Source organism: Tyto alba, unplaced genomic scaffold (assembly GCF_018691265.1).
Source record: "Tyto alba isolate M040663 unplaced genomic scaffold, T.alba_DEE_v4.0 Super-Scaffold_1, whole genome shotgun sequence".
Lineage (NCBI taxonomy): Eukaryota > Metazoa > Chordata > Aves > Strigiformes > Tytonidae > Tyto > Tyto alba.
Genome location: NW_024881261.1, coordinates 20,026,896 through 20,053,757, shown reverse-complemented (window position 1 = coordinate 20,053,757; position 26,862 = coordinate 20,026,896). Strand labels below are relative to the sequence as shown.

At 40.2% G+C, this 26,862-nt stretch overlaps 2 protein-coding genes across 5 annotated transcripts in view; one reads left to right on the top strand and one right to left on the bottom strand.

The window, feature by feature from the left end:
• The window catches only part of ANKRD22 (ankyrin repeat domain 22), a 30,042-nt gene that overhangs the window by 1,103 nt on the left and 2,077 nt on the right, over positions 1-26,862 (bottom strand). Inside the window, exons 1-5 of one of the 4 annotated variants that reach the window (XM_042788954.1) lie at positions 25,923-25,964; positions 4,021-4,212; positions 2,106-2,213; positions 1,720-1,797; positions 747-845 (exon numbers count right to left, since the gene is read on the bottom strand). In XM_042788954.1, the coding sequence (XP_042644888.1) occupies positions 747-845; positions 1,720-1,797; positions 2,106-2,213; positions 4,021-4,212; positions 25,923-25,949 (504 nt within the window). In that variant the 5' untranslated portion in view covers positions 25,950-25,964. Of the gene's footprint in view, positions 1-746; positions 846-1,719; positions 1,798-2,105; positions 2,214-4,020; positions 4,237-10,759; positions 11,337-25,922; positions 25,965-26,862 lie in introns of those variants that run through there. The other 3 variants (XM_033001774.2, XM_033001775.2, XM_009973988.3) reach the window with 3 other exon arrangements.
• On the top strand, positions 15,009-26,468 carry LOC104360101 (lysosomal acid lipase/cholesteryl ester hydrolase). Its single transcript, XM_042788935.1, has 10 exons — positions 15,009-15,315; positions 17,177-17,315; positions 18,836-18,950; positions 19,197-19,395; positions 20,187-20,296; positions 21,113-21,249; positions 22,204-22,344; positions 23,315-23,386; positions 24,193-24,261; positions 25,794-26,468. Exons 2-10 carry the CDS (start codon positions 17,184-17,186, stop codon positions 26,025-26,027), a joined length of 1,209 nt encoding a protein of 402 aa, XP_042644869.1. The 5' UTR covers positions 15,009-15,315; positions 17,177-17,183; the 3' UTR covers positions 26,028-26,468.

Here is a 26,862-nt window from a genome sequence, read left to right as displayed (position 1 = left end):
AAATATATTGCAATATGATAGATGTAGGTCAAGTACAAAGAGCTTTCCCAAATTTGCCACCCAGATGCAGTACTCTTCTGCGTACGTTTCACTGTGACATCCTTGCTCTAAAACAAAGGTTTCAGAACATGCTGAGTCTAATACTACTCTCACTGAAGCCAGGGGTAGAGACCTCCCCTCCAGCAGTGACTGTCTCCTGGGGCTAATGTCCAAAGTCAGTACAGAGCTAAGCTAAGACCTGATTTCAAGAGCAACATGAGCAATATGTTACTCATCTTGACTCAGTAATGCAGATACTCCCAGGTCAATATCCATTTGGGCAACATTTGAGCTTTTCTGATGGCAGAAGGAACTTGACTTAGCCCCTCTCAGAGAATGGTGTCCAGTGGCACAAAAAGCACCTAGGAATGCTGTTAGTGCTCTCCTGCAGCCTGCATTTTAGGAACAACTGTATAGTAGCTCTGAGTTAAGAAAAGGTACCATAAAGATAGTTAAGAGAACTGCCAATCCAGTGGACACGCAAGCAGTGTTTACTGGTAGAAATCCAGCAGTGAAGGATTTGGACTTCAAAGTTGTTCTTGCCAACAGAGGCAATGGAGCAAACTTTGCTTTATACCCCAGAGCAAACAAGTCTGCTGACAGAAGCTGTGCACCCTTTTTTAAACTGCTGCACACCAGCTAAGGCCTACAACATGCTGGTTCACCATCTTCACAAGGAAATGTAGTTATCAACTTCACCTTCTTACCTGATTCTTTACAGAAATGTCTGCGTGAGCCTCAAGCAGTAAAGGAATGACTGCCTGGTTTTTCATTTCACAAGCATAGTGAAGGGCTGTGCTACCACACTGAAGGGAAACAGAAGCAGATGAATTTTAGTTCTGGTACTTCTTTAGTAGATCTTAGGCAAGTATGACTACCTGTAGGCTTATTAGTTTCCCCCTAATATCTGGATACAAAAAACACATATCATGTCCTGTCACAATACACTACACAGTAAAACAAATTCTCATAAGAGCAACAAGAACAAAAAAAAATCATTCCTTCCCCAGGAAGCAGCTGCTAAAACAGGTATGATACCTTCAGCAGGAAGCCAATAGTTCTTTACTAATTTCAGAGGATTCCATGATCTTTATCTCAACAATTATGTCTGAAGCAATACTGTTTGCTTACACTTCAGTGTTTTAGAATTTGGTTGCTGCTAAAATTGGGGGTTCTCCTTTTCTACCTTAGAGTAGAGGAGCTGTTTATCACACCCAGGTAGGCTAGTGGATGCAGACCTCCACATATGGCCAATCAGCACACTCTGAAGACCAAGAAAAGATACAGGATTAGCACTGTGCCACAACCTTTGTCCACAAATCTGTTTCAGTCCCAGAACTCATAAATGGTGAGAAACTCAGACCTTTATATCACTAGAATCTTTATAGGATCAAGTATTTAATATGTAAGTATCTCAACCCAGCTTGCCTGGATTCTCTTAAGAAGGCATTGGTCAGAAAGGGACAATTAGTTGATCAGTGGAGAATTATTTCTGTGTACTTTACAAAATTATTGCCTAAGTGTCATGGGGAAATACTGAATCCTCCTGGTACATCACAGTCAGTTCAGTCCCCGAACCTAATCTGAAAGCAAGACTACGTTGCTAGAAGCTCCTGAAGTCTGTTTTTAGTATTGTTGCATGAATACAAGCCACATTTACATATGTATAAACCCACTTACAAAGTCTGTAGCATTAACATCAGCTCCAGCTCTAAGCAACATCCTGATCAGGTTTTCATTCTGTTTAGTCTTTGAGACCTGTTTGGTGCAAAGGAAAGAGTAACACAGTAAGGTAGTTCATCTGCATATAGTACTAAGTAGATTATGGCTAAATACTGCGTTTTTTTTCCAAAAATAAGAGTGTCTGGCTTCTGCAAATGCCAGACTGATGCAGTGATACAATTCTGTTCCTTCACCAACTATATTCACAGCAAAACCCCTGCTTATTCTGTTGCTCTCCATCAGTCCTTGCTTTTAAAAAGCGGCCCATATTATGTACAGGTTCCTGGCCTGAAATACCATCATTAGAAAGGTATGGGGTCTTTCCTGCTTTCATCCAGACTTACCATGAGAAGATATCCAATAAGCATAACTGGCATAAGGATTATGATGAGCACATAGTCAAGGAAGGTAAATCGTTTTCTCACAGCATAATGCAGACAAGTACGATCCTTCTAAACACAAAATAACTCTGATTAGTACCAGATTCAGTGATCTGATTATATTTGTTTAATATTTATAATAGTAGACCAATTTATATTTCACAAACTTTCTTTTAGGTTATCTACTAGAAATACTTCTCTGATTTTCAAGCAGAAACAGACACATGCATTTTGCTTCCGTCAGGCAGAAGCACATTTAACACATACAGGCACATGGAAATTGGGCTACGTGTGCAAGAAGGATGTGCAAACCAAAGGATTCCATGTGTATGTCTCCAAACTTGGACAAGACTCCAGAGAGGAAGAGGGTGTTGAACATCTCATGTGGCTACTACCGCTGTCTAGCAAGTTAAATCAGCAGGAAGACTCCCTGCCAGCTCCTCTCCTTACAGAAGTGCTGGTTACTAAAGCAAAGACATATGAGAGTTTATCACATCTCTTTTGACACATGAGAAACACGGGCAAGTAGCAACACCCCCAGCAGATTCCTAGTGAGAACAGAGTTTAAAAAATCTTTGAATACTGAGTATATGAAAGCAACTAAAGGGCAGAGATGTAAACTTGTGTGTTAAAGAACACTTGTGTTAAACCTCCTACAGGTTGTCAAACTAGAATTTGACAAACCTGGTTACAGTGTTACATTGGGCCTCAAAAATGAGCAGAAAGGCCTTTCTGTGCCATCCTCTGCTCCCCATTCTCAGTCCTAAGCACCACAGTTGAGCTCTGCACCCTAGAGCCTGATTCTATCTCTGAAGGCAAGCAGCAAGTCATTGAAGAAAGCCAGGTATGGCTAGCAAATGGCTGCCAATGCAATCAAAATTACCTTACAGCAAAATACTGAATCCTTTCAAAGGGACACTGAGGTAAGATGGAGAGCCTTCTGTATCAAGAATAATAGATGGGATAGGATATGCTACTGACCTCATGAACATTTGCTGCCCTCCTATGAAATAAACAAATGCAATGGAAACCAGAGATATAAGATAGTCCACAAATGCGTAGGAACTTGCTAAACATTGCCTTGGAGTATGAGATGATACCACAGAATTGACAATGTTATGGAGTTTTTTCCTGGCTATTTGCCAGCTTTAACATCATAAGAATAAATTATTAATGAAAACAGAAACATATCTTTTAGCTACTTTTTATTTGTAACCTGCAAGGAAATCTACTACAAACATACTTCCTCGTCACCTTAGGGAAAACAGCCAGTCACAGCTATTGTAAAAGGGAGGTAGGATTTTTAAAATAGGGAACAGGGGGAGAACAGATGGAAGGCTTCCGTCTTTGCTCCCCAGTATGCTATTATGTGTCATGCTACTGTTCTGTAGCATGACAAAAGCAGGTCTGCAGAGGAAATAAGGAAGGTTTTCTTAGAGTCAGTCTCTCCTCATTTGTGAGAGATGAACAGGCTCTGATTCAGATCTTCCTTTTAACCAGGGTGAAGAAAAGGACAGAGGGAAAGAAGGGACAGATGCAAGGTGGAGGGCAAGACAAATGTGGAGTGCTGCATGGATAAGCAGGCAGAACCTACTGGGGACTGGGGATGACATGCAGTATTACCTAAATGGGGAATGTGAACACAGAGAGAAATTCAGGTTGGCAATGTTTATCATCTTGTGTGTATTGGCAAGTTAGCAAAATAAAGGAGGAGACAAATAGAAACATATAGCTTTATTGAATTATCATTTGGGTGTTATATTTTTGCCTCAGCTGGAAACAAACCTCAGGTTTGGCTGTTCCTGCCAGCATCCCCACACATACACTCCAAGAATCTGAAAGAACAGTCAATGCACAGTAGGAGTTTGTGGCCACTTACCTTGTTTCTAAGGTTGACATCAGCATTTCTTTTTAGAAGATAGCTAACTATCCTGTTGTTTCCCTGTTTACATGCACAAATTAAGGGGGTATCTCCACCGAAGCTGTCCTGGATGTTGAGATAGTTGCTGTTGTGCTCCAGAAGGAGTTGAACTTCATTGAAATTGTTATTATAAGCTGCCTGACAAATAGGCTGAAGAGAAAAGATAATATTCATCAGCACACGTTTCACTAAGACATCCATACTTCTCATTCTGATTTACTACTTGCACATCCTAAAACACTTCCGAACACTTCTGACATAGGTTGTAGTTCTAGGTGACTTCCAGAAGATGGTGGTAAAAGATACTCCTGCAGCCCTCAGCCGGAGAATTCACAGCCCTTGCACAGTGGAATGAATTTTCTGTTCCTTTTGGACGGTGTCTATAATCCAGGAAATAAATCTAGTTCATTTGCAGCCATAGGAGTTGGTAGCTCTATTAAGCAGCAAGCACTGACAAGCTCATGTCTCTCTATGAGCACTGAACAATAGGTACCACTTCTGACTCACCAGTTCCCAGAACAAAACCAGACTTCAGGTGAAAGTTGAAAAACCAAACCCCCACACTGTTTCTTTTCTAGGGCTTGAAGTTAAACTTCATATCTAAAAAATACACGCATACATGTCTACAGCTCAGATCCTGCTTGGCTTTTGAGAACTGCTTGTTGCCGGTCTTTGCTCAGTATTTCTAGGCACCCTTGACTTAACCTGCAATTCCTTTCCAGCAGCAAGAACTCAGACTAAGGAAAGGCTGAGAATGACAGGAGTGCTATGAGTTTCTAATGGCCTAACACATGCATAAAATAACAGTGGGAACTTCTCCAGTCAAAAAGCGAGTAAGTGTATTTCTTTTCTTCTGTTGTCAATGCTGAGGGTTTTATTCATCATTTTCCAAGACAGGCATTTTCTTTAAATATTGTCTGCAGTTTTTCCTTCCAATTCTCCTTTTATCACATCCTAAATACACTATATGATCAAAATTTAGCCTTGAACTCTGAGCACTTTCCTCACTCCCTTCCCCTTTTTTTCCCCCCACATTAAAAAGGTTCATCTTATTTACACTTTTGCTTCAAACAAAATTTGATTTACAACACAAGTTTACCTCCAGCATCATTGCTGCTTAGTCTTCTGGACAGCTGCATACAAGAAGTGATTTTACTTTCAAAAGAAAATATTTACATGCTTACCAGACCTTGCACCACTTCTTGTTTTGTTTTTATTATATCAGACAAAAATCTACACAGAATATATGCAAAATTGTAAATTTGCACACCTGCCTGTATTCTTATAGAAGCCTACATATACTATTTGTTATTTTACACTCCTCCAGAATCAGAACTGTTTTAATGATTTTGAGGAGAAACTCCTCTCTTAAATCCCTCCTGGTGTAGGTGACATGCACACTGGTGCCATCTAAATGATCAATTTGCTCTAGAACCTCACTCTCTGTCTTGTCACTGCCTAGGACTGTATCTTTGTGTCCAGGAAAGAGAAGATCAAGTGGAGTCTGTTTGCACCTCTAATTTCCCTACTATTCTCACTTTTAAGTATTGCTTTTCTTATTTAAAGATGTAGGAGATTCGTTGTTTGGTTGAACACTTGCTCAAATCCCAGCCTTTTACCATACAACTTTACTTCTTTCTAGTCTGCTTCTTGCTAGTTCATCAGCTTGTGTCACCAAATGACACACTTTTGTGCTTTTCTTTCTGTACTGCCTCAAAGAGTTTTACTTGCTAGGCCATTAAGCCCAAGGCATTTCTCACTGATACTCTCATTGACCCATGGGATCTTTTTCTAAACCTCCACTACTGTTGAACTCAGTTCTAAAGCCATGAATAATGATGGAGCATTTGCCACTCCCTATGAGACTACATTATTTGGGACTGAAGTCATGCACAGAGACTGGCACACAAGAGTCATGTGTGCTCTTTTACCTACTGCAACTGGCTATTCTCAGAAGACAGGGCACAGAGAATGTAAGAAAGCAATTTTCATCCATTCCAACAGCTAATACATGGGTAACTGATGTACTTAAAGTATACTTTTAATTTTTATTATTATTCCACTGCAGTTGGGGTTCTTTGTAGAATTGATTCACACATTAATATGTTCCATTCATATTAAAACAAAACCCAAACCTTTTTCCTTGTTTTATGGGATTTTCTTGAAGCCCACTCTGCTGGTTTGCATTCTGGAAAATGCCTCCTTTAGTCAAAGAAAGGTGAGAAGTCTCATATATCAGATTTGTTTTATAATTCCCAAATTGACAGACACAACTCCATGACTGGAGGATCAAACACAGTAGCGGAATATTTAAGAAAGGGAACAAAGCCATACAAACAACTATAAACTCACTATTTTGATATCAATAACAATAGGACTTCAGAAAAAAATTGTGTTAGGAAAAAATAAAGATAAGAAAATTTACAGATAGTTGGCAATCAGTCACCTGTGTAAGAACAGCATCAGAAAGAGTAATCAGTGGCAAACTTTATATTAGGCAGTCTTTCTCACAGAAAGAGAAGAGACCTGTCATAGAAGGCACTTAACTGGGATAGTGGATACAGTTCTTGTCATCTGGGTTCAAAAAGGAGATCAAGCTGTGGCAGGAGCATAAAACTTATACACAACTGAGGAATCTGAAGAGCCTGAAGAAAGGCTTTTGCTTAGATTGGGTAGGAAGAAAAGAGACAGGGCTGTAAGTGTTCCAAAATAAATTAAAGGGTAAGTATTAGAGAAGAAGAGCCAAGTAATTTCAAGGAACAAGGTAAAAAAGGTGATACATCTGGCCAAAATGAAAATTAGAAAGAGATTTCTAACCATGTGCAGAGTAAAGCTCCAAAACACGTTTCCAGTAGCAGCAGAATAGACACAAAACCTGACTGGCTTCAGGCTGAAATCTGAGAATTGTGGAAGGATTTCTGTGGTTCTGAGGCCACTGCAATAAACCCTTCTTCTACCTTTCAGTTTTTTGGGTTGCCACTCTGGCAGACCTATCTAAATTAGGACTAACTGTGTTTAAGGCTCTTTTAAACAATTCTCCAAACATTGCTCAGAGGACAATAAATAGAGTTTCTTACATACACACAGTTAGACAGCACTTGTCTGGAATATCAGCAGTGAGGCCAGTTATAGAGTTAGAGCAATGTTATGTGCAAGCAGTAGATTCCATCCAAAATCCAAGAAAAAGTATTTCCTTTATGTCTACAGAATAGCATGAAGGTTAAAAGTCTGGAAATCCTCAGGTAATTTTCTACAGTGTTAGAAGACTACCTCAGCAATGATGTAGCTTAACAACAAGCTTCTGATTCATGTTATGGTTATTACATTATTGTTATCCACCCATCACACACAAGAAGGAAATAAACCTATGAGATATAACTCTGAGTAACTGTGCTTCACATGCAAGTTGAAAGCAGTATCAGAAGAGTCCAAAGTTCATGTCTTGGACTCAGGCTCAGCTGTGGAGAGGAGCATGGCTATGAGTGCAGAAGACTCATGGCAGTGTAGGACAGCTAGAACCCCTGCAGCTTCACTCGTTGGAGATGCACTGGCAACTATAGCACAGACATAGAGTTTGTGGCATGTCCTTTAGGCACATGTGAGAAACAAAGGCCAGTGCTCCCACAACAAAAAACCCTGAAGAAAGTGTCAATGGGAACTGAGCTCACAACTTCTGTAGGTGCTGTCAGTCCAAGACACAAAGTGACTACTCTCACCTACGCCACATTATTTATAAACCCCCGTGTCCTGACCACCCCAGGGAACTCAGAACAGAGCTAGACCACCTCCACAATGTAGCAGGCCAGACCTGACACGAGCACATCAAACATTACACCCAATACAAACACAAGCTCTAGGTCTGAAGGGAGGGGGAGCAGGACCAAGAATTCCAGCTTAGGTAAAGAGGAAGCGAGCGCCTCTTTCAACTGCCTGGAAGCAAAGTTCCTTCACCTCTGCTCTCGCTCACACTTCTGCAGCACCACCTAACATTCAGACAAGATGCACATGATGAACCTGACAGCGTGACGCTGCACAGAACATACGATGGAAAGGAGAGAAAACAGAGAATCACAACACCAAACTCCCCCTACCCTCACCAGTGGTGCCTTTTCCCTGACACAGCATCAGGGCTAACGATGAACTAACTCATATTCTCCATGAACCAGAGCACGTGGCTCTGCCCAGCTGAAGTAAGCAATGGGCAGACACCAGGGACTGCCCTTTCTGGGAAATGAATGAAGGGGGATCTAGCAGTGCCTCAAAACCTGGTTGTGTGGACACAGGTCTGAGATCAAGCTCACTCAGCTTGGAAGCAGCCACCAAGGGGCACTCCAGGACATCAAGTTCAAACTTCTCTAGAAGGCCTTCCTGTGTTGTACAAGAACAACCAGCCACAGGCACACATCGCAAGAGGTTACAGGAAAGCATTCAGGTCAGTGACCAGCACTGCTTGGGAAAGAGCACAGCGTTCAGTGTCTTCCATACTGAACACCTAAATCAGTCTAATGTTCAACCTAACATCACGTCTGACCTAAATGAGTTTTACAAAGGATTGCCAAGTTCTCTAATGGAAGACAACAATTTCCAAATGTTAATCAGATAGGATCTCCACCTGACAGAGTTTCCTGCAACCAGACATTATCTTCCTATTGCCATCCATCAGCAGTGTAGGCCTGGAATGGCCAGTGTCTGGACAACAGATACTGCACAAAACATACAATGGAAGGGAGAGAAAATAGAGAATCACAACACCAAACTCCTCCTACCCTCATCAGTGGTGCTTTTTCCCTGCCACAACACCCAGGCTAGCTATGAACTAGAGCACATGGCTCTGCCCAATTGAAGAAAGCAAAGGGCAGACACTGGGGACTGGAAATTAGAATTTGAAGATTAAATATGCCAATGGCTGAGTAACGTTCATGCAATTCATGTGCTCAAAGGAAAATTGAATATGCAATTTTAAAGAAAAACTTCTACAGTTAAGTTAGAATCTCTGTTTCTACAATACTTCTTCTACAAGCCCTTCAGAAGATGATTTAATTGTTTAGTATCTGAGACTTTGGGAAAGGTGAGAAGTAGTCACAAGACAGGCAATGGTTTTCACAGCTGAGATCACAGTGTAAGATCACCAGATATAGCGTGCAAAAAAAAGTAAAAAAAACTTTCACTGTAAGGAAGAAAGACTACACAACTGATTTTTATTTTTTTTTTTTAATCAATTGTGTGCCATGTAATTGAAATCAGGACCTGATATTTTACCCAGATCCAGATAAACTGCCACATATGAATTTGTCTACTTGTTTTCAGAGCTTCTTGCATCTCCTTCTGCTTAGCTTTGCTGCAGTAGTGATAAGCCATGAGCAATTCAGCAAGTTCTACCACATGAAATAAAGGTTTAAAGCATAGCAATAAGGACAAAGCATTCAGCCAATAGAAAGGAGGCTAAAATAAAGCTGGTCTTGCAACTGGGAGAGCAATTTTAGATTATAATTGCTTCTTCCTTTGAGAGCTGCAAAGGATTGCCTAAATTACATCAACACTTTGCAGTTGTTTAGACAAAAGGGAGTCATTTCATAACGTACAGATATTCTGAACCAATCCATAGACTCTTCCTGTACATTCAAATTCATCCAAAGGCATGCTATGAACTAAACAGGAAAGTCTAAATCATGTTTGTGATGCTGAGGAATGCACTAGTATCCAAACCATACTTTCTTATTTGAACTTCTCTAGATTTCTATCCTGTATAAATGAACAATACTTTATCTGGAAAACTATAACTCACGCAAAATTGTTAAAGGAAGAGAACTAATGTATATGAAAATAGCAACTAATAAACGTGGAAGATACGGACAGCATTTGAACATTATCTAAACACCACTTTAATTAAGTTAGATGACACTAGCTTCTCGTACAATACTATCTCAGAGTGGTAGATCTGGAGAGAGGCAACAAATCCTTTCAGAATAAGGTGCAGTCTACCCAGCCGATCACCTTATGAATGCACAGATTCAAGTTCCCTGTAATACTGAAAGAGGAGAAGAAATTTGATTTCATTGAATAGCCTGTTTAAAAATAAAAGGGTGGCTTTCAGCATAGAAACGTAAGCTTGTAAAGGAACAGCTATGTAATGCTATCTCCAGCAAAAGAATTGGCAGTGCAATCCACTGTATTCAGTCAAAAAGGACCAAAATCTTAATTTGTTCCCAATCGTACAAATGGAAAGTTTATAAAATAATGCATATGTTTAAGTAGCATTTATGCTAAAATCTAGGGGTATGCTAAATGGACCATGGTCTGGGGACAAATCCATAAAGATAAGAGCTGAAAAAAAAAATCACATTCCTAAAACAATTATGCAGTGGGGGGTAATGTTTCCTTAGGCATTAGCTTTATTATCTATTTTCAACATAATCTAACAAGTTACTTGCATTTTGCAAATCTGTTTGTTGCTTGAACCAAACACATACTTTCTCTGTGAAGTCACAATAATTACACTGGTTATTGCATTTTCTTTACTCCTATAAACAGCACTTCTATCAATTTGTAATAGCTGAAAGTACAACATTTCCAAAGGAAAAGAACTTCCAGATCTGTATAAGCCTGTGTACAGGGGGCTGCGAAGGGAACAAACCAAAACCTGTGAATATCCATATCTTCAATAGCTTCGGTTACTGTGCGGAAAATGGTCACATACCTCAGAATAGAGTATCCCCATGACTATTCTTCACTGCTTGAGTTCGTTCTTGTTCACCAGCCCAACAAGTTAACCTCACTCGAAATGCTCTTGAGCTTGTTTGAATCTGGTTAATATTTAACTTAAAAGTATCACTCTTTCTTAAGCTACATTTCCTTTAAGTGCTTTCTACTTGGTAGAATAAAACAATTGTCTTCAGAACCAAACCCAAGGAGATAAATGTGAGAATAGCAGCTCACAGGAAACTGACAGAACAAGTTGCAACACAGAAGCATTTTCTTTTGTCATTTTTGCAATAACAGCCTCCAGTCACCTAAAAAGGAAAGTAGCAAAACAGGCTGAGGAGGAGAGGAGGGAAAGAGAGAGGAAGGCAGTTTCACAAGTGAAGAAAGGGAGGGTGAAAAATTAAAAAAAAAGCATGAAACCTGAAACTTGAAACAAGTAACTATGGCTAGTTTGCCACCCAAGCTACTTCTGACTAAAACATATTCCAGCCCCTCTGCAGGAACACCTCAAGACGCCTACTGGGAAAAGAGAAGCAACTAGATCCCACACCTTTAACGAGTGTTCCCAGTATAATTATCTTCAGTCTCTCATTAAATAGGCCGGCTGCTTTCATCACCTTTTACTCAGCCTTCTCTTCCTAGCCCAGCCCAAACAATTAATATGACTCATGTTTAACCTGCTAATTTTATATGTTAATTGCATTAGAGCTTCCTTGGGAAGAGAATTATTGTTGATGTTTCCATCCCCTTTGCGTGTTCACGTCTCCAAGGACAAGATGTTGATAATATTTCTGTACTACACTCAGACAGTCTTTCTGAGTAGGACATGCGTATTTCAAGCATCTGCAGATACCCCAAAATAGCTTTTCCCTTTATAGTTTAAATTCACATTTCCTGTATTTCCAGCATATTTTAAAATAAGTAATAATATTTATTCTCCAGTGAGGTGGACGACCATATAAAATTACTTATACTGTCTCTATCCTCCTCTGGTTAAAGTAGTATAGCACCACTGACCATAGTGTTAGTTTTCTGGCACCAGTTCTAACACTTTCCATCGTTGTTTACCTAAAGAAAATTAGGTTGGCTTGTAACAGCAATGTACACTACACCTACCAATATTGGTAGATATTGGATCCTCCCAACAGACTGATCTTTCAGTATCCAGTGAGTATTCTGTTGGCCTAAAGACATGGAGGAGTGAGTAACATCTCAAAGGTAAAAAGGTATTCCTTGCCACTATTTCTTCACATCAAGATCCTAAGGAATGGATATCCTCCTACATTAACTAACCAGGTTGTTGGAATTTATAAACTACAACTTGTTGAAAGAAACTTCAAATCACTCAGCTGTTACATATAACAACTTAGTAATTTACTTAATTCTGTCCTAATACAAATATATAAATGCATGGGAACATGGAAAAGTATTCAAAAAAAAAAAAAAAAAATCAGAAAAACCCCTCCTCCACAAAGCACAGTGATAGCTTCAGGCAACAGCTTTCCCAAGACAGTGTAAATTACCATTTAATCCAGCAACACATCTCAAGCCATCTTGAAAATCACATTAACTACTTTGGTCAGAGCTTCAGCTGGAAAACATATAAGCAGCCCAATCATGGTGAGGTATTAAACTCATGCAAATTTATATAGTCACAGGTTTATTTCTGCTTCACATATTGCTTTAGTGTTCTTTAACATGCTTATAAATGAGGATTCAGATCCTGAAGATTTTAATCTTTTTTTGTTGAATAAAACTTTTTTCTCCAAAAGGTGCCAAGACTCAATGTATGGGCAAACTGTCACCTACTCCATCTGTGTAGGAAATGTGATTCTTACTTCCTAAAAGAATTTAACAACACTTCAAAAGTTTCATGTGAGCCAGAAGTGGACTAAGAGTTTGTCAGAAAGGCCTTCACCAGAGAGACAATAAGGGTAACTCATTTTTAAACTAAATATCAATTAAACTTCTGAACAGCACATTCAATAAAATAAATGGAAGATCATTTATCTCTTTAATTTCCAAGTACTCTAGATGATATTGTTCCAAATGTCGTGAGTTACACTACTCTCAGGAAAGCAATCTGTGGCCTGCTGGAGTTCTGTGTGCATAACAGTCCTCAGAAATGTGTATTCCCTAGAAAAGCAGTCCTGGAATGGCAGGTGTCTGGACAAAAGCAACACCCACCCCTTACCACTTCCCTCCAGAAGATTGTTAGCTACTCAGACAACATCCCTGTAGCACTGTAAGGGTCTACACCTCTGCTTCAGGACAGGATTAAGTCAACAACCCCTCTGAGCATAAAAAAACCCCTCCATGGCACGGACCAGAGCCCGTATTTTATAACATTTTAAACTGAACTCAGTAAATCACTGATGCCACATGAAAAACACAGGACTTCCCAACCCTTCCCTTGCCTCCTGCTGCTCACATGGTCACTACTGGGTTATTTCTGTTTCGGCCCATTCCGTGACTAAGCTCCAGCAGCTCATCATTCATACAGGCTGATCCTGATCTGCCCAGGATCCTGTTCCCCATAATCAGTTCACAGGCAGTACTGCATAATGTGGAACACAATAGTCCTGTAAAAGTCAGTGGGCTGTACATTTGCACAAACCTGCTGACACATGTATGCATTTTCACGATCAGTGCTATCCTATATGGTAACTCTTAATTTAAAATTGGCCAAGTAGCATAGTGACTGGGAGATGCCTCAGCAGACTGAAGCATTTGATAAACAGATGGCTTCTTTCCCATACCTGCCTGCTCAAACAATAGGTAAACATCTGGCAAATGCATGGAGAAAATTGATAAGAACCACAGAAGTATGTGGGAATAGGAATAGGGTTCCAAGACAAAAGGAAGAACATATACAAACCATTTCCTTAAATGAAACACTACTTTTGTATTTTACAGGGTTTGCAAAGGAGAAAGGAACGAACATATTCCCCTTTGTCTTCGCCCTCCAAGCCTGCAGATCATCAGATATTTGTTTAGAGGCACAGGATACCTCAGGGAGTACCTAAGAGAAAGCTGGCAGACATTGGGGGTTAAGACAGACTTGGGCACCTCATGCTATATAGGCCAGACCACCTGGGCATCAAAGTTTTATTCCAGTACTTTCAAAACAGAATACTTACTATCTCAGCTGGAATGATTATCTAAGTAAGGACAGCACATCCCAGGAAGTTTCTGTATACCTTTTCAGTTTTGTGTTTCCTATGCTCTTTTTATATGCATTACTTTCATTGTCTCTTTTCCCTATTAAGGTGGGTTTACCTATCTTTTGTTCTTTACTCAATTCCTACTAACAATATCAGAAAAATTATCATACATTCCATATGCTGGCATGAGGTGAAACTAGATTAAATGTTGCAGATCATTCCAGGCTGACAATTCTACAGAACAAAAAAATGTAGTATGATGTTAGCTGGCAACACAGCAGAGAAAAGACTTCTGTATCTCCCACTAAGCAAGGGTATCAGACTTGCTGAGCTATAATGTTTTTCATTGAGAAATCACTTTTTTGTCTTTTCCACAGACTGCATTCTACTTTATAAATCAGAATTGTTTCTGTGGTGACTCTCAAGTTCTGTTTACTAACGAAGACTTACTTCACTCCGTTTGCCCACACAAGAAGACAGATGATTAGCACCCACATTGCAGAGAATTCGCTGCACCAGGGCACCAGGCCAGTTTCAGTAAGGACTGAGCCCCTGGGCTGACTACAATTAATTCAGTGGTTAGGCAAAGGTATCCAAACATACTGTGTTTTCACAGAGTTCATGGAAATGGCTTGGAAGAAGCAAGAAATCTTGCTAGCATGCTCTCTGGGTCAAAGTTCACACAATGTTTTCAAACTTAATTCAAAACTTGAGAATCTCTACAGAAGCAGACTAATTCAGGGAAAACTGGTCTTTGCTGGTGTGGTGTTCACTGAACAACAAATTTAGGAATATGTGTGTGATGCTAAATTCACATCTTCAAATCACTTGTATTTTTATTCTAAGATTACCTAACAAAGAAGAATTGTCACTGAGCAATCTGTAAACAGCAGCTCAGAAAACAAGTGACAGCTGTGGAACCGGTGACCATGTCAGCTTCTGTACAAACCATAGCAGCAGAGACCACATTCATAGGTAGAAAGTGCTGAAAAAAGCTAGACTCTTTCTCTTCTTCGTCCCAAAACAATGTTGTCACAGCACTCCTCAAGGTAAGCAGTGGTACAGATCAAAATCTGTCACAGCCTCAGGGAACAAGAATCCCCCAGGTCCCTGTTAAATACTCTAATTACAGGTTAGATGCCTCTTTACCTCTCCTGCTCCATGGTGCAATCTGGTCTTTCAGAATGTCATGCAACGGTGCTGTTTATCATAAAATAACTCCACTCCTTAAATACTGACAAACCAGCACTCATATATGTGCAGGCATCACACAGCACTCTACTGCTTCTCCTTTTATTGGTTCAGGTTTCTGCCAGTGAATGAGTCTGCTAGTGGAGACAGACTAGGAACTGCAGCAGAAGATACGAGCAAGGCAGTCAAAGCAGAGGTAAGTTGCTTGCACATATGTGTTCGTGGTCTCTTTCTCTATTGCCTTTCTCCATAAAGATGTGCAGCCTTGCTTTTGTGCAGTTGCTTGTCAACATAGACCACCTGCATCCCTTCCGATTTACAAGCCTCATGATATGCAGCCTTGCTTTTGTGCAGTTGCTTGTCAACATAGACAACCTGCATCCCTTCCGATTTACAAGCCTCATGATATGCATCAAAGTGCATGTTTGCTAAAGCTGAGGAAAGGAAGAACTGCGCAAAAGTGAAAAAAGCAACTGATGGTTTCATTTTATTCTAGTTACTGAGGTTTTTTACTGTGGATGCATAAAAAACTCAGTATTGAAAGCATGTACATAAATTGGACATTTTGCTTTCATAGTTCCAAATGCATTTAAGCTTTCCTTGCAAGTTAACGAGGAGATTCTGACATCTGTTAGCTTCATTAACTACCCTGGTGCCTTTCTATCCCATTTACAGTGCATGTGAAAAAAATATGACTCTCTCAAGAGTACACTGATGAATTTCTAGAAGGTTTAAAGCTTATTTGCATTAAATATCAAAAGTCTCCAGAAATGGTCTTTTGAATGTAACTTTCAGGTACCTTCCTTTACCTTTTTTTTTTTTTTTTTTCATTAAATAGTTCTGTTAATTCCAGTTTGCCATGGTAAATGCTGCACTTTGACATTGTTTCATTACATATAAAGGATAGATTGCTGTTCAAGGCTCCTACAGTCAAGACTTTGACATTGAAATTAATGGGAGAGTGCGTGCCAAGCCTTGGAGTTAATTGGCACAATCTAGTTTACAAGCATTCATCTGGAAGTGCCTTAAAATATGCCAGCTAAACCAGGTGACAATATAGTGTATATAAAAAAGTATACTCTAAAAATGGGAACAATTTAGCTACCCTGTTGCCTCACCTGTAGTACAAAAACAAACTGTGACTTAAGCTGAACTTTTCAGTTTTATTCCCAAATGATGTTCCACATGCAGAAATAGGGGAACATGTTTTACTTCTGTTTGAACTGAATAAAACAGCAGAAAGCAGTGGAGGATCTACTATAAAGCTGTGCTTCCAGAGCAAACATGTGGGAGGATTTCTGTTCTATTGACAGAATAATGGAAGTATTCTCCTACCAAGTAGATCAACTAGAGTGATTTTGGACGCCAATATTAAGATCAAGGGTATATCCCATTTTTAGTTTAATTCAAATGTTCTAGTGACTCAAGGGGTATGATAGCTTTAACCAAAAATTAGAAGAATTGAGAACACCCTCCCTCATTAAGAAGTTTAGAGAAAACAAACCTTTTTGCTATCTTTTCCAGGCTCCCCATCTTAAAAATCTTCCCCATGATACGTTAGATAATATACTCTGGTTTTATGACTTGTCTGTTTCCTCTATGTTGATTACAATGGTGGCTACAGCCAAAAAGCAGGACACTCACTAGATGGACTGCATTCTACAATTTCTATTCAGAAAAGCTTCCCTGTGACCATCAGTCAATCCCTAGAAACCATGAAGATGCAGACTTTCCTCCAGGTGGCCAAAACACATATTTAAAATAGGAAGGTGAGAGAGAAAGGAAAGAACTCATGGCACAAACTATGACCGATATCATACAAGCACATTCCCCCAGGTTGATTCCATATCCTTGTGAAGCCTTTGACTCATGCCTGGCCCCTGTTAAATAGGGTGAGCTGTGGACAGTCCTTATCTCACACAGGTACTTATTCTAGCAGACCCTTGGGGAACAGACCTTAGGCAACCTTCAGGAGACTTCACACTTAGGTCTTCCTGTGGAATTCCACAGCACTCTCTTCCTAACACAAACACCCCTTCATGTGCTCTTTTATACAGCCCCAAGATGTGGTACCTCCTTGTGCTGCTCTGCTCCCAAGGAATTGCCTTTTCAGCAGGATTTACAACACTTTCCACTCTGAATTCAGACACAAGCCAGTACAGGAAGACTTACAACCCTGAATGCTTTATGAACGTTGTAAGTTGGGTTACCTTCTCTCCCTTTCTTTCTAAAGTGTCTCTCCATGTACCACTACTGCTACCCCATTACTAACAGTCCCTGGCAGGATACTAAAAGTAGGGCCCTTTCAAAGTAGTCACTCCATCACTATGATAGGGAGTACCAGCCTAGAAGAAATTTTAATGGTCCAAAAAGTCAGAGCTGCAACAGAAAATCCCTTTGCAGTGGAGGCAAAGGCTGGTTTCTAGTCTCAAGGGAAGCAAGGTCTTCCCTTTCTGTAACAATGTTTGTTCAGTACAATGGCAAGGGAGATTGAACCCCTTCCTCAAACAGCAGATTCTCACAACACAAAGTAATCCAAGACCCCTTGCTCTGAATCACCAAAGATTTCCTCACAATAGTGGCAAGTCTATAATAGGTGGTGCTGTGAGTGAGTCTGTATTAGGAGACCCACCCTACCTGGCTTGCCTAACCACACTTTGGCAAGAAAGGATTCATTATGGACCAAAACCCATAGCTTTTGACACTGACTTATACAGATACTGCTACATATTTAATCTGTAGAAAAGTATGATGTGTATCAGCCTTGCAAAACATGACAAATTATCTCCCAAAAGGTTAGTGACTCAATACAGTTCTGCTTTGTCCCATAATTGGGGGTCAGATACCAGACAACTACCACCTAAGCAGGTCTGAAGAAGACTTTGATGTATCTTTTCACAAGCTCAGTAGTACTTATTCTCAGCCGTGGTCCCTGTGGCCAGAGGCCTTGCACTACCATCACTGAGCAGCCCATATCCATACTTTTCACCTTGGTTACCCTCTAAAGGAGGATGGGTTTACCAGAGCCATTTATTAGCATCATCCCTGAAGTCTAAAAGAACAAAGAGGTATCCAGGAAAAGTGGTGGAGAGCACTGGGATGCTCAGGGAAAAGCTACTGTCAAGACAGTCCTAACACATGACAGCACATAGAACAAAGCTGCAGGGCCCAGTAACAGTCTCATTTACTGCACAGTTGAACTCTGTCATCCTGCTACTCTTACAAGCCTGTGTAATGCTCAGATACCACTTCTACAGCAATTACTATGCAGCCAAAACCTAAGCAAAATGGAGTATGTCAGGAAAGCTCCAAGTATAACTAGGTGCTTATACCTGAGCAATTGCAGCTCTTGATATTTCAATTCGAGAGATACAGCATTAAAGAGTATACACAAACCACATCACACAAACACAGCTCAACTGCTCTCACTCTTGTTTTCTTCCTCCAGCCTCCATGGTTATGTTACAGCTTATTATCTAACCATCCCCAAAAGAGAGAGGCATGGATTTTGTTGTTCTGCAGGAATGTCTTTTGGGTCCCTTCCTACCAGTACAACACAGAGCAGTAGAGAAAAAGCCAGCAATACATTATCACATTCATCTTCCTGGCACATTCTTGGCTAGCTTCACATTACTGGACAGAAGCAGCCTCTAGACACTTCCCCACCCATCTCTACACTGTAAATACTTGTTAACAAAATCTTTGATTTCCCACAGAGTGAAATCATCAGATATCATGGATACCCCAGTGAGGAATATCAAGTTACCACAGAGGATGGATACATTCTTGGTGTTTTCAGAATTCCTGCTGGGAGGAACAGCCAAAATACAGGTATGACACAGCACAGGACATAAAGAAGGTCTGAGAGCCAACTTTTACATGGGTTCCCCACCTTTCCCCTTTGCACATGCAATGGCATGTTCCACACCTTTCCATCTCAGCAAGAGCGCCTCGTCAGGAATGTGGCCTGAATTCTGTATATAGGTTAAAAAACTCCTGCAAAACCAGACTCTGCACCCCAGTTTTAACTACACATTACTTACTACTACAGCATAAGAAAACACTCTTCTTTTTCAGAGAAAAAGCCTGCAGTCTTGCTACACCATGGTACTTTAGGAGATTCTATTCATTGGATTTCTAACCTGCCCAACAACAGCCTGGGCTTCATCCTCGCAGATGCCGGCTATGACGTCTGGTTGGGAAACAGCAGAGGAAATACCTGGTCTTTAAAACACAAGACCCTTAAGCCCTGCCAGAAAGAGTTCTGGCAGTTCAGGTACTCCATGGAGAAAGAATTACTGAAGAAAGCAACTTACAGGGGACTAGCAAGATTGAGCAGTTAATATTGGGATGGAGAACCTTTCCCCTTCTGGTTATACGAGAAAATCCCCTTCTGGATTATATGAAAACCCTACTGGTTTTCATATAATCTGATTTCAGGTGGGACATGCAACATCCAAGGAGACTATACCAACTCCTTTTCCCACGTGCAGGCACTTCTGGGTGTGTCAAGGGGGTCATAAGAAGGGCTTGGCTACATGATCTGGACAAGCCCTTCTGGAATCAGCACATACAGAAGCAAAGCTGGAAGTATACAGGTCACCTTCGTCCATACCCAGTGCTGGTTTCTTTGGGGAAAAGACTTCCAAAACTGTGAGACACCTGTAACCTTGAAGTATCCCACCAGATACTGTGTCCCAAGTGCAGACAGGAGAGGAGACTGCTCAGCTCAGTTTAGAAATCTGATCTATCACAACTGATGTTAACTGAGGCAGAAATATTTTTTGTAACCCATGCTGGTGAGAGCAATGATTAAATTCACTTCTGCAAGAGCCTCAGCTAATGGACAAAACTGACACCTCCTCTGCAGAGAGCCCAAGGCATCAGGCAGCCTGACAGTATAGCTGCATCCCTCTACCCCCTTCCCCAACTCAAGCAAGAATGCAGACAAAGCATGCAACCTCATCTTTCAATGGGATCTGCTTGGTGCAAGACACAAAACTGACATTCAGTAACTCACACTGTGATAGTCAAATTGTCTGCTAGTTTTTTGTTTCTCCCCTGTAGCTTCGATGAAATAGGTAAATACGATATTCCAGCGGAACTGTACTTCATCATGAATAAAACTGGACAGAAGGATGTATACTATGTTGGTCACTCTGAAGGCTCAACAGCAGGTAATGTTAGTATTTATGATTTATACATAATATCTATGAATAGATATTGAGGTTTATGCCATGGTGTGCCATTACCCTTTTACGAAAATAAATTCAGAAACAGGAGAAAATGGGGGGAAGAAGCACATAGCCCCATTTTTGACAATTATTTCCCTTTCTTCTCACATATGCATTCTGAGGGTCTTTTTGCAGAACAAATCATTCAGACCAAGATATCACCTTCTTTGTCTTTAGATACCTATGTTTTAGGCAACCAGTTAAAGTTCTCACCAAATCCATCAGTGGAGAAATTTAGACATGTTCAGAAAACAGGACGGGGTGCACCCTTTTTGCTTTTCCTTCCTTGCACCCTTCCTTCCACCCTTCCACCCTTCCTTCTACTCTTCTTTTATGTGTGCATTCATTCTCACCCAAGTTTTCACTTAGTTACAAGTAAAAATTCTGCTCTTACTCTTCAGATAATTATTGTATTACTGCATGCCAGCATGAACATATAGTCTTTTAGAGACTGCAAGCTGAAAAAAAATCATTATTTTATTAGATTTTGGGGAACTTTAGAAGGAATCTGAATTAAGAAAATCAGATTAATGCATCTTCTCCCCAAAAAATGGCCTAACACAAAATTGTCAGTTCTAAGAAAATCACTATCTGGTTATGCTCTAAGGAACCTGTATCCTTAGAATGAACTCTGTCTCACATCTGGACATCAGATGGGCTGCTAATCTAGTCTCACTTCTTTGCTGCCTACTGTTTTTTTATTTATTTGATCTGTGGAGATCTCTTCAATAACTTAATTTGTGTCTTCTGTGTTTGCAGGCTTCATAGCATTTTCTACTTATCCTGAATTGGCTCGAAGGGTTAAAGTGTTCTTTGCTTTGGGACCAGTAGCCACAATCACATATGCCACCAGTCCTCTAGTAACATTGACACATCTTCCCCAGTCACTGATCAGGGTATGTCATTCCTCTTTCTAAAAGACAAAATTGTCTGCTTTGGCTCTACCAGACTCACTCAACCTGAACTGATTTTGATGGGGTGATGACTTAAGAATGAATTCAGTGTATCAGATCACTGATAGTGCTGGTGGACTTCAGACTTTCCACAGAGCTAAGATGCAAGGCTTGATGCGGTATCTCTTTTGTAACTTCTTTAAGATAGCAGACATACTTTCATCATTATTTGTTCAATATTTTTGAAGGGAGCTCAAAAATGTTGGAAAAGGAGCCTAACAGTCTACTAAATCTAGGCTTAAGCACTAGTAGAAAACTACAAATAAGATATTTCATACCTTAATTTTATTAGATGTGCAGTTCATTTATGCTTGTGAAATATTTACTTGTAAAATTATAAAGGAAACTTAAAGGGAAATACCTCTTTCACACCAGAATTTGTCAATTTAATAGAATTTGGTGTGAATGGTGGAAATCCTGCACGATATACTTTATGTCAAAGTGTGCAGGAGGACATCCTCTTTCTGTCCAAGCTGTAACAATTATGTGACTATAGAGCATCCAGTTCTACATCCTTCTCATGTCTGCTCCCTCTTTACTTGGTAGTAATAGTAACACTACAGTTTGTGCACTTGCCTGGAAGAAATGTTAGGGCAAAAAGGGATTTCCTATACTCTGCAGTCATGCATCCAGCCAACTGCCCTTTCTCACCAAGGTCAGTGGACTAAAATCAGATGGGTAGTGACTTCCGAGACTCATGCCTAGTAATAAGAAGCAGAAAGAACATGTGGTGTGCTCTTGAGAAGAACACATTTTAAAGGATACTGGGATAGAAAGCACTTTTGGCAATCTTAGCTGAGAGGCAAGGATATTAGAGAAGAAGGAGTGACCATTTTCTGCATTAAATAATCCTTCAACAAGGTAAAAAAAAAAGTTTTACACTTTTCCTCCCTTCAGTTACTACTTGGCTGCAAAGGAGCTCTTCAGCAAAATGAACTGCTGAAACGGCCTCTAACACAGATCTGCAGATCCATGGAAAAAGTTTGTGGCAATATCATGTGCTACATAGCTGGGACCAGGATACAAAATCTGAACATGGTAAGCATGTCCAAGGACACCTTAATACAAATAAAACTACAGTAATTTTGAAGCAAAACGTATTTTCTGCCTTGTATCTATATACAGTTGCAGGGACATAGAGAAATGTGTTGAGGTTTTCAAGTAATGCCAACTAGGACCTCAGTTAATGATGAGATATACCACCTGACACATTCAAATCACACAAGGAAGAAAGGCTGAATTCAGAATGGTCCCATCTTGCAATGATGTCCCTCAGTGTCCCCTCTTTTGGAGCTAAGCCAAAGAAAAGTTGAACAGTTACCAAAGCTTTTTAAAATGGACAAATAGATGAAGAAAAATCTTTCTTCTTTTGAACAATTCATATTTTCCTTCCTAAACAGGAAGACATTCAGATCATATGAACATAAGGGATTGTTTCTTTTTGGTCGCTACACATCAAAACATTTCCAGTCAAAACTCAAAGCTGTTTCTTCACACTTCTCTCAACAGCAAGATCTCATTCCTTTACTCTGGCTGCCATCTTTTTTTGTTGCAACCTTCCACATGTCTGATCTCCAGTGGCCTTTGATCTCTCATATTCAGACTATTTAACAAGTGTTCCCATAAAAAGCTCCCACACATACAGACTCATTATACTCTAGCAAACAGTCTAATAACAATCCTCCTCTACCAGTTAAGCACAGCACTATTTAAAAGCATCAGATAAACAGTAGAAACTGGGAAAAAGAAAGGCCATACACACTCCCCAAAAGGTGTTTTCCATATGACTGAGTACTAATGTGAGAAAGACCCTCCCAAAGGGACAAAATTATACATACTCCTTCCTACTGTAAACTCATAGATTTGTGAGTGTCTCCTTAACATTCTTTTTGATTTTTGAAGAATATTCTATTAAAATGGGTTTTTAACACAACAGCAGGTCCTTCACAGCTTTATTATGTCACAGCACTGGATCACTGCCTTTATAACACTTCTGCTTTCTCTCCAGAGTCGAATAGATACATACATAGGACATTATCCTGCTGGAATATCAGTACAAAACTTTATTCATTGGCATCAGGTATAACTGCATACTAACATATAAACAGACTCTTACTGTTGCTTTTTATACAACTGATAGCCTACAGGGAAGTCCAGATGTGGTGGATCTGGGAAACTTCCCCTCACACCTTCTCACGTGCTGCTGTGAGCACCTCGCACAGAAGGAGCACCCTTTCCCATGACCTCACCAGACCATTACCATTGCCTGAATTGTCCCTCTGGTATCAGGCACTGAGGTTTCCCCAGGGCACATCAGGCCTCTCTGCACGTTGGGCTCAGTGTCTTCCAGCCCTCATTTTTATTTATGAAGACATTTGCCTTGAAAGCTGCAGAAGAGAATGCAAGCATGGTCTAGGCACTTGGCAGGTAGTAGGAGTGTAGTGGAAATTTGAGGAACCTGGGGATGAGCCAGAAAAAGAAGTAATGCAGGTTAAACCTTTTCTCCCAGAGGATTAATTGCAGCCTGGATCATCTCCCAAAGCTGGTTAACCACAAAAATGTTTCTGCTGGCACAAGCGGCAAAGTGGGGAATTGCCTCTTCTGCTTACCTTCATGTGACAAACAGGGACCCCAACTATAGCTAAGGCATTCAAGCAGAATTTTACTAACAAAACATACCAAGGGTGTCAGCTGAGGATCAGGACAGAATGTTAGCAAGGGGAAAAAAGCAATGAAATCGCTCACCCTATGATCCATCCTCAGTACCCCTGGGAGCCTATCCACTGCCTAAGCCTTGCCTTCAATCACAGGCAAGAAAACAACTTCTGCACTCTACTCTCTCCCTTAACACTTTCTTTTTGTTTGTCTTTGTTACAATATTAATAGCTAACACGTGCAGACCGATTTCAAGCTTATGACTATGGCTCTAAGGAAAACATGAAGAAATACAACCAGGTAAGGCAATACGCTTTCCCTGAGAACCCATCCTTGGGTCCTGGCAAAAATAAGAATAGAAAAAATTCAGATTTTAGCACCTTGAGCATTACAGAAAGAAGGAGATTGGTCTGAGGTAATGTTTTACTGAAGTCTAATACTTATAAGTGTAAAAGTCTACTCACAGACAAGGCATAGACAGATCCTTGCAGACAGCTAAGAGAAGTTTTGCCTCCCCTACTGATGCAGAGATGTGTCCAACAACATGTCAATTTACCTGCCATTCCCAAAAGGCTAAGAGACACACCCAGGTCCTTGAACTGGATGAATATGAAGCTCTTCACTTCCACAGATATCCTCAAAGTCTGCCTTTCATTTACCATAGACTGGTAGGGGAAAAACAAAACAAAACAAACAAAAAAAAAAAAAAAAAAACAAACCACAACACAGTGGAAATGCATACTTTGGTTTTGGGAAGCTACTTACTGCAAAAATAAAACAGAAAGGATAAAGGATGATTGAGTACAGAACAGTGGGGACAACTGCTGTGGTGAACTAATGTATCCTGTCCCAAAAAAAGGAAACAGAAAAAACCTGGTCACTAGGAGCTTTGGCTACTGCTCAGGCAACTCTCAGAAATGCTGTGCCCCACCTGCAACACTGATAACTTGCCTGACAGCTTTTTGAGATTTGATCAGATCAGTTGACTTGTCATGATCTTTTCCGAGTCACGGCAGGTTATTTTATGGGTGACACATTTTGCAGGTGGAGAAAGACTCCAAAGATTTCTCTGATACCTTCCATACACACATATAGTCTTTAAGTACTGACTTTTAAATTTTGGAATGGGCAATGTTCTATTCCCAAAACATTGTGTGGTTAGGAAACTACCCAAAAGAACAGTCAGTGAGAAAAACAGCAGACTCCTAAGGTCATAGGGGTCAATGTAAAGCATCTTGTTTATGGTCCCTTACCGCCCTGTAGACAAAAAAAAAAAAAAACATCCTGCATTAAGTCATTTGACTTAGGTCTCAGAAGATCCCTATTCTACTCTTCCATGTTTCTTTGATTTTGTCTGTGATGATGGGCAAGAGAAGTATGCTCATGGACTACACTGTAACATAGAGTGCCAAGTGAAGACTAGAACAGTACAGCTAGAAGTTTTTCACTCAATGCCCTATGAATGCATGAAGAGGACCCTACATAAGCCAAAAATGGGACACACATGAACAACAACTCTGCAGTCCTTGCATGATAAACACAGACACTGCTCTTTCCATATCTCCACCTCCAAGGGGCACAAGTAGGTGTCAGACTGCAGGACAACTCACAGACATGCATTAAGAAAAGACACAGGAATTTAATGGATCATTCCTTTTCATGGACAACAGGGAACGGGGTTTGGGAAATCGACACTGAGAGGGTGGTCTTCTTGCTTACTGGTTTACTGCAGTGAGTGCAATAGGGAAAGAGAGATGCTTGCACAGAGTCTTTTCTCTAAACACAACTTCTGATGCAACAGCATTCACTCAGGTCTCCTCCTTTTCTTACAGTCTACTCCTCCTGCATACAAGATTGAGAAGATAGGCATACCAATTGCTGTTTGGAGCGGTGGACGAGACAAATTTGCAGATCCAAAAGACATGGCAAAACTACTTCCTCGGATTGCTAATCTCATTTACCTTGAGCATTTTCCTGCTTGGGGACATCTTGATTTCATCTGGGGCCTTGATGCAACTGAGAAAATGTATTGGAAAATCATTGAACTAATAAGAAAACACCCTTAAAACTTCACACAGGGAATTCATTCATCCATTAAAATTCCCAAAGATTTCTATTTAGCAGTAGAATAAGGATACAGGGATTGGTATGGGTGTTTACAAGTCACTGTCAATTGGTTTGCAATTTTCTTATATTGTTTTCTGTGGTGTTATATCATTCTGGTGACTGCAGTCTCTCTGAGGAAGTTGAGGTACATAGGGATGATCACCAAACATACAAACATATTAGAAGGAACATTTAAGTGATCACCTATTTTGGAAAATTTTAGCTTTTATAAGACTGATTTTGCTACAACTAAGATTTAATTTTCACTTCCCTTGTAGATAAATACCACATATTTCATCCGAGACAGAGGTGTTATCCCATGAAAACCCAAAACGGGAGATACTAATTTCTCTGTAGAAGTAGTATTGATCTTTTTAAAATTAAATCATCTATCCTCTTGATAGTGTTTCACATGTTTTTCCTTCCTCACATTACTGACAGACCCAAAAGACCACTACTTGTTAGACTACGCTGGCATCTAAGCAGACAGTAGTTGGATTTAACGGCCCAAATGCCAAGGAATCCAAACTCAGAAAAACTATGTCAGAGAGAAATCACTTGATTGTTAAGACATATGCAGATACTTGCTTACCCTAACTAACTAACAGTTTGTTAACCCCCTTACTACAAAGAGCACAACTTCCCTCATGCTCATAACCTGGCAACTGAGGATTGACGAGATGCAGACATCGCAGCAGCCTGCACACAAAGAATGACAGTGTCCATCTCAAGAAATATTTCTGGCACTGTCAGTAAAGAAGTTGTTTCAAGCTCTGCTAGCTTCTCAATTCACCA